The sequence below is a fragment of the Bos taurus genome, chromosome 1 (genome assembly GCF_002263795.3).
Source record: "Bos taurus isolate L1 Dominette 01449 registration number 42190680 breed Hereford chromosome 1, ARS-UCD2.0, whole genome shotgun sequence".
Classification (NCBI taxonomy): Eukaryota; Metazoa; Chordata; class Mammalia; order Artiodactyla; family Bovidae; genus Bos; species Bos taurus.
Window position 1 is genome coordinate 140,189,271 of NC_037328.1, and position 21,937 is coordinate 140,211,207.

General features: G+C 42.9%; 1 protein-coding gene across 1 annotated transcript in view; it reads right to left on the reverse strand.

The window, feature by feature from the left end:
* The window catches only part of DSCAM (DS cell adhesion molecule), a 690,454-nt gene that overhangs the window by 57,248 nt on the left and 611,269 nt on the right, over positions 1-21,937 (reverse strand). Inside the window, exons 21-26 of the mRNA XM_059889928.1 lie at positions 13,603-13,756; positions 9,965-10,082; positions 7,949-8,112; positions 6,192-6,290; positions 2,037-2,225; positions 86-376 (exon numbers count right to left, since the gene is read on the reverse strand). Of these exons, the coding sequence (XP_059745911.1) occupies positions 86-376; positions 2,037-2,225; positions 6,192-6,290; positions 7,949-8,112; positions 9,965-10,082; positions 13,603-13,756 (1,015 nt within the window). The remainder of the gene's footprint in view (positions 1-85; positions 377-2,036; positions 2,226-6,191; positions 6,291-7,948; positions 8,113-9,964; positions 10,083-13,602; positions 13,757-21,937) is intronic.

Consider the following 21,937-nt stretch of genomic DNA (forward strand, 5'->3'; position numbering starts at 1 on the left):
GCCGAGGATGGATGTCGAATGGGAGAGGGACAGTGAACTTGTGCACGTGTCCCGAGATGCAGGCGGGAGGCCAGGGCCAGCTTACTGCCATCGTAGTTGAGCGTGGCGAAGTTGGTCTGCTTCTCTGCACAGCCCGCGCTGTTGCACACCCTCATCTGTAGCTCGTACCACGTGGCCTCCTGAAGGTCATACAGGATGTAGGACTTGGAGAGGGAGGTTCGCTGGGCTGTGGTCCAGACTGTGGTCCCGAAGGGTCTGTACTCCAGTGTGAAGGAGGTGATGGGGCAGCCGCCGTCATTCCAGCCGATGAGGTTGAGCCGCACGCGCGTGGTATTGATGCTAGCGAAGAGCTCCTGCTCCTTGGAGAACTGGGGCTCTGCGGAGAGGGCACAGGGGGCCAGGCCACGGGGTGTGTGAGTGAAGGTCACCAAGGTCATCCTGCACTGCCCTTGGACTGCTTCCCCGCAGGCGAGGGGCTCAGTCCAAGTCTGGGTCACAGGCTACTTGCTACCTGTCCACTTTTTACCAGGATCTAAAGAACCAACAGGCTATCCCAACCAAGATAACCTAGGAGTGAAAGGGAACGTTGGGCGGGTAGCAGTTATCTTTGTGAATCTTAGATTTCCCTGAAGAACAGTTCTGTTCTCAGGTATGTGTTTCCTTGAGTGTTTTTTTTTTTTTTTTTAAGTATGTTTTATTTGGTGGACAAAACTTAGGATGTCAGCCCAGGACACAGCCTCTCAGGTAGCTTTGAGGGATTCCTCCTCCTTGAGTAGTTTTGAAGGAACCACTGTGATGTGCTGGGCTGATGTGTCCATTCATGGACCTGACCCAAGAGAAGGCAGACTCGGACGTGGGAAGCACCCACAGCACCCAAGCGCCTCATACTGGAGCCCAGGGACCCGACGGGTATATTTCTGCAGAAGTCAGCACTTCATCATCTGAGCCCTGGTGTGTGTTATCCAAAACTCAGCACTGCATCCAAATGACACCGTCGCCTGCTGATGTCTGGCGTGCCTGTCATGTGGTCCATGCCACTGGATGAGAGTCAGCGGGAGGAAACCTGCAGAGACCCTCTCTTCACCTCCTCACCTACACTTACATGCAGCTCCGTCCCTCCCTCCCGCTGCTGTTTTCGGGCTGCACATTTCACCTCTCAACATCACTGCCCTGGGGTTCGCCTCCCTGAAGGTCCACCTTTCAGAGGAAAAACCCACTCATGCTGAAGGTTAACAGTCAACCCCAGTGACTTCTCACCTGGAAAGCAGAGTCTATGAGGCAATGTGACAGTTATAAATAGAAGGGAGGAGGTGACAAGGGAGGAGGTCGCCTTAGGAGAAGGTAAGAGGGCAAAGGTCACACTCCACGGCTACTCAGCCTGGGAACAGAGTAGCACTGTGGGCACCAAAGCCCTTAGTTTTCAAATGACATTTCTTTTTTTAAAAAACATTTTTATTGAAGTATAGTTAATGTACAATGTTGTATTGGTTTCAAGTATAGAGCAAAGTGATTCAGTTATACATATGTGTGTATACATATATATATATATATATATTCTTTTTAGATTCTTTTCCCTTTTGGGTCATTACAAAATACTGAGTACAGTTCCCTGTGCTATACAGTAGGTCCTTGTTGATGATCTATTTTATACACAGTAGTGTGTATCTGTTAAATCCAAACTCCCGATTTAGTCCTCTCTACCTTTCTCTGGTGACCACAAGCTTATTTCTTTTTAATTTAAATTTATTTATTTTAATTAGAGGCTAATTACTTTACTATATTTTTATGTCTGTGGACACTCTTCTTTTAAACTGCCAATGAAATAATTAAAAAAGAGAATCAGACTATTTTGTAAAGACCAGCCATTTCTCTCAATATGCTGAAACACTGCCAGACCCATCCGGGGATAACCACATTCAAACTCACAGATCCATGATGCATCTTTTGTGACTCCAATCTGCTGCCCCCCCCCCCCCCCCGACCCACTTTGATCTGAAAGATAGAGGATCTCTAGAAACAACAAAAGTCTTACGTACCTTTGCCCAACGTTTTCGCTTCTATGATCTCACTTATGCGCCCGGGTCCCACGCCGTTCTGTGCAGTGAGAGTGAACTTGTACCAAGTCCCACACTTCAGGTTTTCCAGGCGGTAGGAGCGTTCGCTGGGGCTGATGGGAAAACTCCCCCACTGCTCACTGTTGTCCTCGGAGTACTGCAGTATATATCCTTCGGAAAACAAGAGGCAGTCACGGGAACATTACTTGCTTTCCCTCGAAAGTTCTCAGAACTGTGTATCTTCAGAAGAGAATAATTGCGCTCCAGGACACTGAATCCCGGCTGGGAGAGGTGCCGTGACGACATATTGTTATGAGATATTTAGGCTACACCAGATGCTACAATGGTGGGAGCGCTGGAGAGTGTAATGAAGTTAAAACCACGTTCTGCCCATTCTCTTTAAAAGGTGTAACTGGACACCCGATCTCTAAATATCTGATCTTCAGAGCACATGTGTCCAATCCTTGGGAACGGGTGTAGTCTGAAGCTGGGTTATTTTTATATATTATATATATTATGTGCATGCATGCTAAGCTGCTTCAGTTGTGTCTGACTCTCTCTGACGCTATGGACTATAGCTCATCAGGCTCCTCTGTCCATGGAATTCTCCAGGCAAGAATACTGGAGTGGGTTGCCATACCCTCCTCCAGGGGATTTTCCAACCCAGGGATTGAACCCGGGTCTCCTCCTGCATTATAGGCCGATTCTTTATGGTCTGAGCCACCAGTGAAGCTCTCATATATAAATATATGTTATATATTCAATGTATATATAATATATTTTATAATATCCTCCTGGTGGTTCAAATGGTAAAGAATTCACCTTCAATGCAGCCGACCTGGGTTCAATTCCTGGGTCAGGAAGATCCCCTGGAAAAAGTGAATGGTAACCCACTCCAGTCTTCTTGCCTGGAGAATTGCATGGACAGAGGAGCCTGGTGGGCTACAGTCCTTGCAGACTCAAGAGAGCCAGACAAGACTGAGCTACTAACACTGTCACACTTTCACATTATATATTATATATATTTGGTTTTATAGGGAACCAGAGTCTTGGAGAAGAGGTATGCTATCAAAAGGGGTAGGACTCTCCTCAGCCAACTCTGCTCAGTCCACAATCACTGTGTCAGGCATTATCCACAGCCTGTTACTCACACCACCTCACACAACCCTGCACATTAGTAATTAACATCTCCAGAGCACTGACCAAGACACTGAGGTCCAGAGAGGTTAGGTGACCACACTTGGGTCTTACCAGCAGGATTCACATCCCACTGTCAAACTCTGAAGCCTGTGCTCCTGGGCCCCTGTGACCATGGAGACAACCCCCACCCCTGTTATAGCCTTCATCCCTGCCACCCCATCCACCTTCCTGGGGCAAATATGTCCTGTCTGTTCTGCTCTTGTCTCCTAAGCCTTCACACCCAGACAGCCCGGGACTAGCCTGCTTGATGTGTGGTGTCCTTATACCAGCATGCTGGCATCTTCTCTCCTGCCCATGGAACTCCATTTTAACACCAGTAAGAAATCACTTCTCACCTCCACACCACAGAGCCCACGAACCCCAGGCTGCCAGAAGTCAGTGTTTTCCATGCGTCTCACATGAGGTCACCTATCTCTGACTCCTCCTTCTGTGGCCATGGTCAGCACCATCTCTACTGCTTCCTCCTTCCCTGCCCTCTGGCCCCTGCAGCCTTGAGGCCCCTCCTCTTTCCTGAGCTTTGTTTTCCCTTCCCTGTTCCTGATCTGCACTCAACACTGGACAGGTGAGTGGTGGATCTGGGTCTAGCTTCCACCGTCATATCCTGACTTCACCACTCCTTGGTGCCCCATGCATCACGGGACTTCTGCTTTCCTTCTCATGTCCTCCATCTAAACCACTTCTAGGAAGCTTTTCTAACTATTGGTCATGGGAACCCCCATGTCAATGGCTTTGGCCCCCACTGTATTTCAAGGATTTCTGGTCATCTTTGCTTGGAAACTCTTCATTACTGAAATTGGCTCCATCTCTAAGACCTTCCACTACATGCCTTTCCTGAAATTATTCTCCCATGAATTCACACTTCCTCTGTCCATGGGATTCTCCAGGCAAGCATACTGGAGTGGGTAGCCATCCTCTTCTCCAAGGGATCTTCCCAACCCAAGGACTGAACCTGGGTCTTCTGCATTGCAGGCAGATTCTTTACCATCTGAGCCACCAGGGAAGCCCCTCCAGACCCAAGACTTTGTGTCATTTGAGCCTCAAGTCCTAGGGTTCCTTAGACTCCTCTACTGGTGCCCCATTTTTGTTTTTAATTTTCCACCTTTTCTTTATTAACTTCTTTAGTGGGAATGACCAGAAGTTGGTAATATGGAATATTTGTGCATTTGACTCCCTTTACATCTTCTGGTTCTCCACCTAGCTTAGAACCTCTGATAGACAATCTTAACCAGAAGCCTGTTTTCACTCACTCTGGTGAGTCCTGGCCACACTTACCCTGCCGGTCACCAGCTTTGGAAACTATGCTTCACCTCCCTGTGCAGCTGGTCCAGCACCTCTTGAGCAAGTCATTAACCTGTGATGACTGTGACCACTGCAATCTGTGCCGTTTCCCTGCAGCTGGAGCCTTGTTCCTCTCGGCAATGGCATTTGCCATTAATGACTCCCGGTGCATTTCCTATGGCATCTGTTATAGATTTTACCCACGTTCCTCAAACCCACAAACACATCCTCTCCCCTAATCATCCAACTATTAAAAAAAAAATAATACCACCTTTTTCTTCCCTACAACAGGGAAAAATCCTCCCTTTCTCCCAGTAGAACACTAATCAATGTTTAACAATTGGGTCTTGAAAAAAGAAAAGCCATATGGGTAGCATTTTTGATTTGGGTGGTGTGCAAATATCCCTGACCTGGCTGTGATTACTGAGGACAAAGGTGGGAAGAGGAGCGGCAACTTGCTATCACGTGCTGAAATGACCTGGCTCCAGACGCCATTGGCCTTGCTCTAAAATGGCTCTGTATGTCCAGTTGTCTCTTCACCTTCCTCCTCTCTCAGAAGAAGGATGTCCTCTGCCTGCAGAAATCTATCCTCCAGCCTCTCCCTGTTGCTCTAGGACCCCTTCTGTCACTTGCTCCTTAATCCCATGCATCTGCAGTTGCTCCTCTGGGTTCTTTCTCTCTGCTTGGTCCAAATATTGCTCAGAATGTTCTCCCAATCCTATTGAGGCTGGAATCATTGGGCTAGCTCATTCCTTCAGTTTGTGAAAGTTGACGTGTTACTCACTCAGTAATGTCTGACTCTTTGTGACCCCATGGACTGTAACCTGCCAGGCTCTACTGTCCATGGGATTCTCCAGGCAAGAATACTGGTGTGGGTTGCCATTTCCTTCTCCAGGGGATCTTCCCAACCCAGGGGTTGAACCCAGGTCTCCCACATTGCAGGCAGATTCTTTACCCTCTGAGCCACCAGGGAAGCTCCTTACTTCCATTTAAATACCCTTATTCTTTTCTACTCCTGATTTCAGAAGATTTGTGGAAACAGTAGCTCCCATCTTTTAATCCATTCTAAATCAGAACAGTCGCTGTGGTTATTCAACTGAAGGAATGAGTACCTGAACAGAAGAAGCAGTGTTGATAACAAGGGGAAGAAACTCAATGTGGCCTCTTAGGGGAGAGGCACCACATTCATTTTTTCTTTCTTTATTGCTGCTGTCCAATCCTATTGAGGCTGGAATCATCAGGCTAGCTCATTCCTTCAGTTTGTGAAAGTGGACGTGTTAGTCACTCAGTCATGTCCAACTCTCCATGACCCCATAGACCGAAGCATGCCAGGCTTCCCTGTCCTTCACTCTCTCCTGGAGTTTGCCCATACTCATGTTCTTTATTGGTATGTGTTAATATTTCACTCAGATTGGATGCATGGTACTGATTATGTGAATGGATTTCCTTGGATGAATGAGTGAGTGACAACAAATACTATAAAAATAGACGTATGTTTTTTTGGGGGGGTATGTGTAGGTAATGGAAGAATTCATTATATGATGAGTTTGGGGGAGAAACAAACTAACACATGACAATTACTTGGTAAAAATGTGTCACTTATCAACTTGTGGATAATGTCAATTAATCAACCATTGTGGGCAACCTCTTCCTTCTTACCTCTTATAGAACTGCCTCCATTGTCCCCAGGGAGCCACGAGAGGGTGATGGAAGAAGAGGTGGTTTTTGAAACTGTGAGCCGAGGCTGATCTGGTGGAACTAGAGAGGAAGCAGTTTTTAGAAAACAAGAATTAGTTGTTCACATCTTCAGTCTTCTTTAACAGTCATTTACCAAATGATTTTTAACAGCCACTTATTAAATAAATGTTTCAGGTTGACAAAATATGCAATTCATGTCTGTCAAAATGTCTATTTAGTTGATATCCTGGGCTAAAGAGATAGAACAGAATGATTCTATTCTTTAAAGAAATTCAACCCCATTTCTACTTGGATTTATTTCTTCATTCCCTTGCCAATTCCTTGAGTATCTGAGTTGCTCACCACTCATTAAAACCTTCTGTGAACTTACTAAAGATACATGCATTATTTCACTCTGAATTTCAGCCATGATGCAAATGACAAAGACAAATGGCACCCACTTAGCTTTTCTGTTCTCAGCTGTATGAAAGGGGGAGGGTAAGTGTAGCTAGTGAGAAAAAAACTGCAAAAATTTCCAGCATTTGACCCACCCTTCCAAGAGGCAACACACACACACACACACACACACACACACTCTCCACTGAAATCACAGGTGCACCACTGAGTGGAAGTACACACATTTGAACTGTCACATAAGGTTTGAAGAATACACACTTCTTATCAATGAGCCTTAGTAATATCTTGGATTAGCTCTCTGGACAGAAATACTGAAGAAATTTGAAGTAAGGTTATCAAAACTATATAGGAAGCTTCTCATAAAACGTCCTTCTCCCTTCCTCTGAGAGAAGCCTGGTATTAACCCAAAGCCATGAAAAATAGATTCGTCTCTTTAGAGTTATAACACAGTGTCTATCTCTGAAAAATGCCCTGAAATTTTCCCAACTTCAAGTTACTTGAAATTCCAGATCAATTTTATATTATTTAAAAAAAATAGATAGTACTCCTTCCCTTCCCTCCCACTGAGGGCAACATTTATTGTATTTTTTATCAATCCTTCTGTGATTTATTAATATGATAACACAAATTAGTGTGATTAATTTAATGTGACAATATTGTTAACACTATATTAATTATTAATGTGCTAACACTTACATCTGGAAAAGTATACACTTTGATTTTTCTACTAATAAAATATCACCGTGCATCCAAATTTGAACCCAATCAGTGGCCATTTGGGATTTTATGCATGTTTTTAATTTGACAGTCTTAAATTTGTCATGTACTTTTGGAGTATGAAGTCAAGAAAAATTACATACACTGTATTAAATACATAATTAAACATGAATGCCCTCTAGAGTTTCAGCTAGTGTCCTTTTAATATACACTGCATATGACTAGTGAGTTAATTAACATTCATAAAGCATCTCAATTTGGAATTATTTCTTGCCAGTATTTTCTGGGTGACGCTTATATACATGTGGAGTAAATCGTGCAATTAGCATGTTATTAGGAAGGGCTTTTTCAGCGATGCACACATAAAGACAGATGAGACTAGGTTCTCATATGAAAATATGTAAACAGTGTTAGCTCTCAGGTTATGAATGCTTTTTATTTACTTTGATTTGTTTAATCTCCAAAATGAACATCTATGCTTTTGTACTATGAAAGTAGCAATTAGCTCTTTACAAAGGCTGATTTTTAAATTTGCTCACTTTCATTCTTTGCACATAGGCATACATACAAAAAGTAGCATTAAGAAGAACCCCCAGATGTGGTACCTTGTACTTGTAAATTTAAGATAATTTCATCCGACCCCCAGTTGTTATTGGCGATGCAGCTGTAATAGCCAGAGTCCTCTGCCTTCACAGTGCGGATGACAAAGCTGCCGTTGCTGAAGACGCTTCTCCGCCCATCAATCGTCACCAGGCTGGGCGTCCCGTTACTACCTCACAGGAAGAAAAAGGCGCAGATTAAAGAAATTACAATCTAAGTTAGCTGAGGTTGGGGAAAAGCATAAACACCCTCTGATGCAGACAACCCATTCGGAATATTATATTAAGTAAGAACTAAACCATGATTATATGATGAAAACAGTCACACAGCTGAGTTTGATTATTTGTACAAAATGCTGTGTTGAAGTGAAGTCTGTGTGGAGGTCTGTGTGGCTTCTGGCTCCTGACATAGGTCAATGCTTATCATATACCAAACGAGATTGGTTCTGTGGGCAGATATACCATTTTGACCAGATCATATCGGGACAATTAAGTTTTGGGGTGGCTTGTAGATTCATGGAAAATTGCAGTTAATGATTGTGGCATCAGAAATGAACTGCAGTGTGGCAAGAGGGTGATGAGCCAACCCTGGTAATAAAGAGAGCTCCTTTGGTGATTTCTTAGCCTTGGCCACAGGGAGAAGGGATTGTCCAGTCATCTAGGGCCATCCCCACATCTGGTGGATGCCACTTAACCTTGGGAGCGTACTGATTCCCTTAACTGACATTAAAAGAGATGAGAAAGTAGTTACTGAGGAGGGCATGGCAACCCACTCCAGTGTTCTTGCCTGGAGAATCCCATGGACTGAGGAGCCTGGTAGGTTGTAGTCCATGGGGCTGCAAAGAGTCAGACATGACTCAGTGACTTAGCACACACATACCAAGACTATCATTTCAATAGTTTATGTCTTTGAAGTGCCTTTGTTTGAAAATAGGGACTCTTCTCAATCTCAAATCTCTAGCTTCATCAGTGAATGCTCAGCCCTTTATTTATATCTTAATTTCTTCCTCTGAGTAAAGTACTTTAAAAATTTACATGAATGGAATCTATTTCATCCACTTTCTCCCTTCCATCTCAGCTGTTATTATTTCAATAATTTCTACCGAGCGTGGAAAACTGGGTTTTACATTAGCAAAGTCCTAATGTATTCCATAAAGAAGGCAAAAGGACTGTAAAGAAGGATGAGTGCTGAAGAATTGATGTTTTTGAATTGTGGTGCTGGAGAAGACCCTTGAGACTCCCTTGGACAGCAAGCAGATCAAACCAGTCAATCCTAAAGGAAATCAGTCCTGAATATTCATTGGAAGGACTGATGCTGAAGCTGAAACTCCAGTACTTTGGCCACCTGATATGAAGAACCAACTCATTTGAAAAGATCCTGATGCTGGGAAAGATTGAAGGTGGGAGGAGAAAGGGACAACAGAGGATGGGATGGTTGGATGGCATCACCAACTCAATGGACATGAATTTGAGCAAACTCTGGGAGACAGTGAAGGACAGGAAAGTGTGGCATGCTGCAGTCTGTGAGGTTGCAGAGTCAGACATGACTTAGCAACTGAACAACAGTAACAGCAATGTATTCCATTTCTTAAAGCCATTTCTCAGAGCATTTCAATTAGGGTTGGTTGGCCCATTGTCTTGGAAGGAGAAGAGATAAGTCTAAGTCTCAAGTCTCCTTGGGTATGTTCATCTCAGATATATAGGGGATTTTCATGATAAAGTACAGAAAACTTACACAGAAATTATTCAGTTGGCTAAACTATTTTCCTCGGAAGCATTGTCATGAACTTAAAGCTAAGAATTTTAAGAGAATTGACATGATAGATCAGATCCTTTTAGTACTAAAGCTGAGATTCCTCCCCCATCACCCTCAACCAGCTTCCTCTCTATTGCAGAAGACTAGGTAGTTTTCCTGTAGCTTTCATGAGTGTAAATCTACAACTTTATACCACGAGACCCAGAACAGTGTCCGAAGCACTCTCCTAGTGCTGTATTGAGGGCATACATTGGGTTACTGGTTACCTGTCTTTCATCCACTTTACGGCAGGAGAGGGGTCCCCAACAGCTTTACAAGGCAAGGCAATGTCTTTCATCCAGGGAGTAGTCACCGTGCCACTGAAGGTCAGGATTCGTGCGGGAGCTGGACCACCAAACAGAGCAGAAGCGCAGTGACTCTATGGATTCGTCTACAGGGGCCAAGATGACCTTCCCTAAACCAGTGACACCCCCCAAAGGTGAGTGCAGCCCTGCCAATCAATGTCACACTTCTCAACACTATTCCTTGTATCAGTGTGTCTAAGGGATTTTCATTGTACGAACATATGAACTGCTGAAAATCCCTACTATAGTATTTTCTCCCCTTGTATCAACTAGACACGGTGATCTCAAATTAAATATGTGGGACTTCATAAGCCTAGCAGCTCCAAGCTGTGCTTTCTGTGAGCCCAGTTATTTTTCGAAGCACTTTATTAAGCAATTTATCTCAACACCCCAAACTGCACATTAAAATATACTTTTAATATCTGAGAGAAGAGACAAAACAAAACATAAAGCCCCAAGACAGGAAGAGGTAAAACTGGAATGACTTCTATTTATCAGTTTTGTGGTAGTTTCCCAGCTTTTTTATATCAGCTTGATCTTCAGCACGAACGTTAAGGGAAAAATTCCAGTGACCTCTCTTGAAGTATCACTATTTTCTTGGGACAGTGATTCAGTTGCTGGAACAAAAGCTTCTCCTGGGGACATTGGGCACTGGGACAGTCCCAAAGTGGCCAAAGAACATGGGGGTGGGGGGAGGGAAAAGCCCAGGGCAGCCCTGTTTGCAGGGACATCCTTGGATACTGGAGAGGCCCTGTACTAACAGGTTCCTAGCATCATCTTCTTGGGTGAGACACAAAAGCTGGCAGAGGCACCAAGAGATGAGTCTTCCAGAGGCAAAATGATCTGCTTGACCTCTGCCATGCCCTGGGGCCCTGGTTTCCAGGATGCTCCCTCCAGAAGCTCAGCCCATCTAAATGCACAGACAAGAAGCCTGCAGGCAGAAGCCGTTCCAATCTGATTCTGGACTCAAAAAGATGGGACCAGTGTTGGGACCCTTGCACCATTTTGGACTTGATGGTTGAGATTGACCAATGGATATGAGGGCCAGGCTCCTCAGGAAAGTACTGGAATTCAAGGAAAGGTGGAGTTCCTGGAGCCAACTCAACAGGAGTCACCCTGGTCTAGAACATAATTTATTATGAACTAGCAGCCAACTCTGACTTTTGTTGTTTTGAGCACTGGAGGCCAGAGCAGAGAGCGAGGCAGTGCCAGTGGGCTCAGAGGCAGAGTCTATTTTATGCAACAAATGTTACAGCAAAACCCATCCACATGCTTGAAGCAACATGCCCTGCCCGAAAAGGAAACTGTGGCTCTTCCTCCTGAGGGGAGTGTCTTCAGAGGCGGCCCATAAAGGAGACCCTGTCACCGTGATGCTCTATCAGTAATTGACATTTCTGATTTTCCATCATGGTAACAAAAATATCCTGGGCAGGTGGCATTGGATTTCTGACACTGGAAGGCTGGTCCCTTTCATACCTTTCAGACCATCCTCTTATATGAGGAGGAATGTTCATGCAGCAAAATGGGGGTTGATTAGGGAAACTCAGCTAGAGGTAGGGCTTTTAAGCTTTCCAATAGCCCCCTCCCCTTGTAAAAAAAAATACATTTTACTTTGAATTCCAGAAGCTGCACATATGTTATATGCGTGTGAATGAAAATAAGGTTCTACACATGAATGCTCACTGTGTCATGCATTCTGATCTTTTCTACTTTTTTTTCAAGCCTAGCCTAGATTCCTTGACTCAATTCTATTCTGGTCATTTCAGTTCTTTAATATGCTGACTCTAACTCCTAAACTTCACTCCAGGTCTTAGGAGTGCTTTTCCATCAGCGTTTTGTGAAAGCACTGGCTAAAACCACTTCATCTTCAAGCCCAACAACCGTGGTTTCTAGAATTAATGCCTGTTGGTAGCAGTTGGCATGTTTAGGATCCCACTGTGAAATTCTAAGACTAAGCAAACTGGAGCAGGCAAGAGAATCACGTAGAATCTTTGGTGAAAAAATGCAGATTCCTCTTCTAGCTCTGTGATTCAGCGGATCTCCGGGCGGGGCGGGGCGGGGCGAGGCGGGGGGCACTCCAGGAGGCCGTCTTTGAATGAGGACCTCAGGTGATTCTAATCAGATACTGTGCCTCACCAGCAACCTGATGTCTTTCCCAGTTCCTGTGGTGCTCTAGCTACATGGCCCTGAGCTCTGTGCTGCCCCCTGACCCTGGGCTTCCTCCCAGGACACCATTCCTCCAGGACTGGGTCTGTGGTTGCATTCTGCTCCTCCTTGTACCAAAGCCCCAGCCCTATTCCTGAACCTAACCCTGGATTTTAAAGCGGGATCTGCCAGCCTGCCTTGACCTCCCAACAAATACAACATAAGCTGCACCTGCTGCCTCTGCCTTTGGGCAGCCCCGTCTGTCCAGCTTGGACCTTTTGGCCATTATAGTTTACAGTTTGCCAGGGTCTGGGGCTCCTGGGCGGTGCCAGCCCTCTGGATGCCTGCACCAACCCAGAGGCATTCCCTAGCTCAGCTCCTTTTTGGAAAGCCCATCTTGATCATCATCTCCAACTCTGGGTGAACTCTGGTTAAAAGTGAGAAGCTGGAATCTTGGAAGGTTTGTTTTCTCTTTCAGGCATCTGGAAGCCTTAAGAGTACTAAATTTTCAATGTGGTATATTTCAGAGTCAGGAGCATCTCTGGTTGGCTTGGAATTGTGAGGTAAATACTTTTGTTCATTGACAAGGGCTAATTTATGGGGACTCTGAATACTGTATGGCAGCAATTACCAGAAGTCAAATAAGAATATTCTGTGTCTGTATGTGCTTTTTAGGGCCAGTATAACATCTTAACGTGAAGATATTACATTCACTTTGTGGAACTTTTTGTTCCTAAAACAAACTTCATTTTGTTACCTAAGGTCTTTACAGCATTCTGTCAATAGCTTCCCTGGTGGCTCAGATGGTAAAGAATCTGTCTGCAATGCAGGAAACCCAGGTTCAATCTCTGGATCTAGGAGATCCCCTGGAGGAGGAAATGGTAATCCACTCCAGTATTCTGGCCTGGAGAATTCCATGGAAAGAGGATGTTGACAGGTTATAGTCCATGGGGTCACAAAGAGTTGGACACTACTGAGCAACTTTCACTTTAACATCAATTTAAGAAGAACTAATGATTTTCTTACAGTTGTCAGGTTTCAAATTCCATAGACCAAAAAATAGACATTTATCTTTAAGAAGCATGATACCTGATTTTGAAGATGGTAGAACTTGCTTGGGAAGCAGTAACGTAGTGATTTTCACTCTAACAGATGGATGGGGTCTCCTTTTCCTATTTCTCCTGAGACACTGGCAGTTGTAAAGCTGCTCATCCATAGGAGGTGGTATTCCGATTGGCACAGAAGCCCAGTGCCAGCTAGCAATGACCCATTTCTTGGGCTGAAATGGGCAACACGTGGTGTTCTGGTTTACTTGATTTGTGGGGCATTATCAGCTTTATTTCAAAGAGAACAGAGGTGTAAAGCCAGTACGACTGTAGTGGAAAATAAGGTCCTTCCTGCAGCGTGCCACCCACCTTTAGCAACAGGCTCCACGGTAATGATTTCACTGCTGTTGCCTCTGCCGGCTGAGGTCACGGCCACCACCCAGACGCTATACTGACGATTCCGACTCAGGTTAGGAATTCTGTAGGAAAATGAGTCAGGAGAGGCTTCAAACTCGCTGATCACCTGTGAGAGGAGACATAAATGTTCCCACATTCAAGGAGGCAATGGCAAAAGTGAATCTCCTAAAGGAATGCTTATCAACATGTTATCTGTTACGAGAAACAAAAGCCACCCTCATCCTTCTCTAAAAGCTGGGGTTTGCAATTTCTACACAGTCTGCATGTCTCAATGCTGCAGCTTTGACAGCCACCAAGAGTTAAAAAGTGGAAGCAGTGACAGATTTTATTTTCCTGGGCTCCAAAATCACTCAAATGGTGAATGCAGCCATGAAATTCAAAGACCCTTGCTCCTTGGAAGGACAGCTATGACAAACCTAGACAGCATATTAGAAAGCAAAGATACCACTTTGCCAACAAAGGTCCATGTAGTCAAAGCTATGGTTTTTCCAGCAGGTGTGTACAGATGTGAAGAGTTTGACCATAAAGAAGGCTGAACACCAAAGAATTAATGCTTTCAAACTGTGGTGCTGGAGAAGACTCTTGAGAGTCCCTTGGACAGCAAGGAGTTCAAGCCTGTCAATCCTAAAGGAAATCAACCCTGAATATTCATTGGAAGGACTGATGCTGAAGCTGGAACTCCAATACTTTGGCCACCTGATGTGAAGAGCTGACTTACTGGAAAGGACTCTGATGCTGGGAAGGATTGAAGGCAAAAGGAAATTGGGGCAACAGAAGATGAGAAGATTAGACAGCATCATTGACTCAATGGACATAAGTCTCAGCAAAATCCAGGAGATGGTGAAGGACAGAGCAGCCTGGCATGCTGCAGTCCATGGGGTCGCAAAGAGTCAGACACGACTTAGCAGCTGAACAACAACAGGGGTAATTTAACCCTTTAAATATGGGTCATGACACATCTGTTTTCAGCTGGGATGGAATACCAAGAACAAGACGGATCACCCTACCTGAGACAATCAAAGAACACACAAAATATGTGAAACAACAGTTTCAAAGGCATTGCACATCAGGTGATGAAGGACAGTGATTCCTTCCCTGAAATATGGGAAATAAATGAGGTGAAGCCTGCAGTTACAGGGTAGTTACAGTTTTGTAAGAGTTTCCAGACCATGGCATTGAGAAGGGAACCAAGGAGAAGACCAGCAGCTTCCCTGAGTCGAGGAGACAGAGCTGAGAGCCCGGGAGGGGGCTGGAGTACATAGGAAGGAGTACCTTGAAGAAAACTTGATGGAGAATTTTGAGAGGGTCGCTCTTAGATCTTAGCTGAGCCGATACGTGCGTGTGGGAAAGCTCTCTGAGGCCAAGGAAAGAACCACTCAAACGGATTGGAGGTTCTAGTGCTCAGCTTTCACACAAGGCTAGAAATAGCGCTTGTTCCCACCAGCCAGACAGGAAGCCCTCAGGATCGATGGGCCATTGGATACTGTGCATAGGGTCTTGATGGTGGGGGATAATTAGCCCTAGATCGAACAATGTTCTTGTGTTGCCTTCCTGCATGCGTGCTAAGTCACTTCAGTCTTGTCCGACTCTGTGACCCTATGGACTATAGCCTGCCAGGCTGCTCTGTCCATGGGATTCTCCAGGCAAGAATACTGGAGTGGGTTGCCATGCCCTCCTGCAGGGGATCTTCCAATCCAGGGGTGAAATCCATGTCTCTTATGTCTCCTTCATTGGGAGGTGGGTTCTTTACCACTAGGTGCCACCTGGGAAGCTATTGCTTAACAATTATTAAACTCAAGATTCATAAAGATCAAACCATCACCAAATAACTGAACAGCATCCATGGACAAAAGTCAAAAAGGCCTATACTTTTTATAGGAATAAAAAATTCCAATAAGGTAAAAGATATAATATTTGGCATCCAATAAAATTTTCTAGATATGAATAACCCGACTATGTAGCAACTAATGAACAGATAAAGAAAATGTATTGCACCATAAAATAGAGGATTATTCAGCAATATAAAGAAATGAAGCACTGATACATGCTTAACTTCCATAAATCATGAAAACACTGTACTAAGTGAAAGAAGCCAATCCCAACGAACTATTTACCAGATCATTATGCTTAGATTATCATATTAGGCTATGTCATATTAGACTAATATGATTATCATATGAGATTAATATGATTACCTTGTATGAAATGTTCAGAATAGGCAAATCCATAGTAGCAGAAAGTAGATTAATGGTTTCCCAGGGCAGGATAGAAGAGGGGAAGAATGGGGATACATTGATAGTGGGCATGGCGGGATGATGAATGTTCTAAAATTAGATATCAATAGGGACTCTACAACCCTCTAAATATTCTAAAAGTCACTGAATTATATACTATAAAAGCATGGATTTCATGGTATGTGAACTATAACTAAAACAGAAAAACCTGTTAAAATGGATGGACCTAAAGATGATCATACTAAGTCAGAAAGTGAAAGACAAATATGATATGACATCAGAATCACAGACATAGAGAACAGACTTGGGGTTACCAGGAGACAGAGGGTAGGGGACGGTGGATTGGGAGTTTGGGATTAGCAGAGGGAAGCTGGTGTACACAGCATGGGAAAGCAACACGGCACTACTGTATAACACGGGGACTGTATCCAATGCCCTGTGATGATAACACGGGGACTGTATTCAATACCCCGTGATGATAACATGGGGACTGTACCCAACACCCTGTGATGATAACATGGGGACTGTATTCAATACCCCGTGATGATAACATGGGGACTGTATCCAACGCCCTGTGATGATAACATGGGGACTGTATTCAACACCCTGTGATGATAACACAGGGACTGTATTTAATATCCCGTGATGATAACACAGGGAGCTGTATTCAATACCCTGTGATGAGTCGCAATGGAAAGACATGAAAAAAAATGCATGATTGAATCGATGCTGTTCAGCAGAAATTAACACATTATACTTCGATAAAATAAATGATAAAAAACTTATAAAAAATTCCAAAAATGCAAAGAAACAACAAAAAGCAAGACTCGTACATACAATATAATTTAATCAATCAAAATTGACCTATAATTGACAAAGATTTTACAGACAAGGGCATTAAAACGGTTATAATTGTATTATAGTTGCATTATAACTATAGATATTAAAAGCCTAAACATAGACACGAATGATATAAAAAGACCAAAATCAAACTTGAGATGAAATTATAATATGTGACAAGAATTATACACTGGATTAGATTAATAGTAGAGTAGATCTTGCAGGAAAAAAAGGGTTAGCAAACTTGAAGTTATATTACTAGATGAAGCACAGAGATAAAAGAGAATACAAAATCTAACACAGCATTAATGAGCTATGGAGCAACATCAAGCAGCTTAACATATATGTAGTTGGAACCACTAAAGGAGGCAGGACAGAAAAAAAGCATTTGAAGAAATACTGGTTAAAATTTTTTTGCAATTTGATGAAAACTATAAGCCCAGAAAGCCAAAAATCTAAATAAAATCCAGCCACAAAATATGAATAAAACCATGCCAAGGTACATCATAATCTAATTAAGAAGACAGTCCTAAAAGGAGCTAGAGAAAAACCATGTTAGATAACATTAAGAACAAAGACAAGGATGTCAGATCTTTTATATGCGGAATCTGGAGAGGAATGATACAAATAAAGTTTTGTCTCTGTTTCATCTATTAATATATCTTATTTATAAAACAGAAACAGACTCACAGACTTAGAGAATGACCTTATGGTTGCTGGGGGCAGGGAGAATGGGGGGCTAGTTAGGGAATTTGGGATCCACATGTACACACTGCTGTATTTAACTAATGTTATGTGGCAGCTTGGAAAGGGGGGAGTTGGAGGAGAATGGACACTGTACATGTGTGGCTGAGCTGCTCTGCTGCGCATCTGAAACTACCACAGCATTGTCAGTTGGCTATGAAAGTGAAAGTGACATCGCTCAGTCGTGTCCGACTCTTTGCGACCCCACGGACTGTAGCCTACCACGCTCCTCCATCCATGGGATTTTCCAGGCAAGGGTACTGCCGTGGGTTGCCATTTCCTTCTTCAGAGGATCTTCCCACCCAGGGATTGAACCCGGGTCTTCCGAATTGCAGGCAGACACTTTACTGTCTGAGCTACCAGGGAAGTAATTGGCTATAGTCCCATATAAAATAAAAAGTTGAAAAAAGGAAGGATGTCAGTGAGTCTTGTCAAAAACAATTTTAATCTGAATATCTTCCCTTAAGTCATATATTGAAAGCACACTCTTCCAGGACATGGAAGCAACCTAAATGTCTATCAACAGAGGAATGGATAAAAAAAATGTAGTACATATATATATCATAGAATACTACTCAGCCATAAAAAAGCAGAAAATAATGCCATTTACAGCAATATGGATGGACCTAATGGCAATCCACTCCAGTACTCTTGCCTGGAAAATCCCATGGACAGAGGAGCCTGGTAGGCTACAGTCCATGGGGTCACAGAGAGTCGGACACGACTGAGCGACTTCACTTCACTTAATGACTGTCCTGTTGAGTGAAGTAAGTCAGACACAGAAAGACAAGTATCATATGATATTGCTTATATGTAGAATCTTATAAAAGAACAAAAATGAATTTATTTACAAAACAGAAGTACAGTCACAAATGTAGAAAACAAACTTATGATTACAGGGGGAAATAAACTGAGAGATTGGGACTGACATATACATGCTATTATATATAAAATAGATAACTAATAAGAACCTGATGTAGAGCTCAGGAAATTCTACTTAATACTCTGCACTGGACTATCTGGGGAAAATCTAAAGAATGAATGGACATATGTGTTGATATATGTATAATTGATTCACTTTTCTGATTCATACACCAGAAACTAGCACAACATTATAAACCAAATATACTCCAATACATTTTTGAAAAAAGATAAACAAGTACTAGGGATGTAATATACAACATGATAAGTAAAATTAACACTGCTGTATGTTATATTATGAAAATTAAGAGAGTAAATCCTAAGAATTCTCATCACAAGGAAAATTTTTTTTCTATTTCTTTAATTTTATATCTATATGAGATGACAGAGGTTCACTAACCTTACTATAGTAATCATTTCATGATATGTGTAAGTCAAATCAGTATGCTGCACACCTTAAACTTACATAGTGTGGTATGTCCATGATATTTCAAGAAAATTGGAAGAAAAAAATGAAAAAGATAACAATGTAGTGTGGGGTTCATAAAACATATAAAAGTGAAATGTATGCAAACAACTGCTCAAATGTTAGGAAGGGAGAAAGATGGAAGCATACTACCATAAGGTTTCAAACTATCAGTGAAGTGCTTAATATCACTTGAAAGTAGAATGTAGAAAGTTAAAGGAAAGTGAAAATCTCTCAGTCATGTCCAACTCTTTGCTACCCCACAGACTATACAGTCCATGAAATTCTCCAGGCCAGAATACTGGAAAGTCCTGATGGCTCATCAGGTAAAGTTAAAGGAGTGTGTATTAACCCCAAAGAAGCCATTAAAGTTACAAAATAAGAGTACAGTGAAAGCAATGAGCCAACAAAAAATAAAATGGAATTATAAAAAATATTCACTTGATACAAAGAAGGCCACAAAAGAATAAAAGGGAAACAAATAGGAAAATAAGAATGTAGCAAGATTGTAGGCTTAAACTGTGTCCATATAACTATACTTATATTAACTGTTAATGCTCTAAAATCCTAATTAAAGAGAAAGATTTTGAGACTGGATATGAAAGCAATATCTAAATACATGCCGCCAACAAGAAATGTTTTTCAAATATAAAAATACAATTAGGCTAAAAATAAAAGGACAGAAAAGCTATCCCAGGCTGTATTATTATTATTATTTTTTGCTGTTTAGTTGCTAAGTCACGTCTGACTTTTTGCGACCCCATGGACTGTAGCCCACAAGGCTCCTCTGTCCATGGGATTACCCAGGCAAGAAAGCTGGAGTAGGTTGCCATTTCCTTCTCCATCTCAGGCTACCATCAATCAAAAAAAAGTTGGAGTGGTTTTCTTAACATCAAATGAAGTAGATTTATGAGCAGAGAATATTACCAGTGAGAAAGAAAGTAATTTTATAGTGATAAATGGATCAATTCATCAAAAGAACATAGAAATCTTAAACATCTATGAATTTAATTACAAAGCAGCAGTCCGGACACAGACTAACACAGAACTTAGCACTGAGGAATGAGGTGCTGCTGTAACAAGCACCTAAACATGTGGCAGTGGCTTTGAGCTGGGTAGAGCTGGAAGAGTTTTGAGGGTGATGCTAGAACAAGTTGAGATTGCCATGAAGCAAGTGGTAAGGGTGATTCTGATGAAAGTTCAGAAAGAAAAGAGGAGACCTGGGGGGAAGCCTCCGTCTTCTCAGAGAATACATAAATAATCATGAATAGGAAGCTGGTAGAAATGGGGCTGTTAAAGGCCATTTCAGTGGATGGATATCAGGAACACGCTGGACAATGGAGAAAAGGCAATCCTTGTTACAAAGTGTCAAAGAAGCTGGCTGAACTGGGGTCTGCCAGTGATGAAACTGGATGTCTAGCCAAAGATATTTCTAAACGAAGTATTGGTTCCTACTGACAGTGGTAGGAAAACTGAGAAAACAGACATAAATTGAAGAAGGAATTGTGAAGCAAAAAGGAACTAGGACTTAACAATTTGGAAAATTCTTAGCCTAAACATATTGCAAGGAAACTGAGGTACAGAAGTGACTCACTGAGGTCACAGTGCCAGACAAGGGTGAGCAGAGGCTCAAGTTCAGTACTTCTGATCCAAGGGCAGTGCTGTTTTTCCCACTCCACGCTGCCAATTACAAGCAAGCCAATGCATGAAGGGTTTACTCTTACCCTTGTGAGCTGTTAAGTCAACCTTATGTAGATCAGGAGGCTGCATAAGCTGCAATCCCAGCTTGGCAGTCAAACAGGGGACACGGATGTTTGCTATTTTTTTTTGTTTAGTCGCTAAGTTGTGTCTGACACTTTTGTGACCCCTTGGACTGTAGCCCACAGGGCTCCTCTGTCCATGGGACTCTCCAGGCAAGAATACTGGAGTGGGTTGTCATTTACTTCTCCAGGGGGTCTTCCCAACCCAGGGATCCAACCCAAGTCTCCTGCATTGCAGGCAGAATCTTTACTACTGAGCCAACAGTACACCTCCTAATTGTCATAAAATCCATGCTCCCTCAATAAAAAGTAGCGTCAGAGAATTTCCCATTGTCAACTATTTGATGTACAGGTACCTGGTGTGAGAGGAGTAAAGGAGACCATAAGTCCCTTGCACAGAGTGCTCAGAGGTGCCTGCACGCTAGGGTGCATGTGAGCATCGGTGCTCCACTTGTCCCTTTATCTACCCAAACTGCCCCCCACTCCCCAACACACACACACACACACAAGCCTAATTCCTTTTTAGAAAATCATGGGAAAAAATGAATCCCTCTAGAAGTTCAGAGGGAATTTGGCTTGTTTCCTGGAAAACCGAAGAGACGATCCCCAAACTGTGTGTGTGCTTGTGTTCTGCAATGTTTGAAGGCTATGCTGTTGCCAAATTAATTATACGAAGCTTATGATGTGCAAATTATAACAGTTGTTTCTATTGAACACTCAGCATCAACAGAGCATTAGAATATATTTACAAAATCTTCTGTGAAGAGTACATGCTGCTGCTGCTAAGTCGCTTCAGTCGTGTCCGACTCTGTGCGACCCCATAGACTGCAGCCCACCAGGCTCCCCCGTCCCTGGGATTCTCCAGGCAAGAACACTGGAGTGGGCTGCCATTTCCTTCTCCAATGCATGAAAGTGAAAAGTGAAAATGAAGTCGCTCAGACGTGTCTGACTCCTAGCGACCCCATGGACTGCAGCCTACCAGGCTCCTCCATCCATGGGATTTTCCAGGCAAGAGTACTGGAGTGGGGTGCCATTGCCTTCTCCATAGTCTTCAGTTAAAACTCAATCACTCCCCTGTCTATAACATACAATTGGTCTTTATTCATTGAATTTTTACCTGAAACATGAGCTATAGCTAAACATGAGGCTAAAATCAATGATAAAAATACGACTTCTTATGTAAATATTTGTTGCACCATTTACATAGATGATTAACTAAAAGTTGAAACAAAGAAGGTTTATGCATAAAAACTTCCTCCAGTTGGAATGATTTTTCTCTATACATTAGGATGGAAAACAGGAGTCGAGCTACTTTGGGGTTC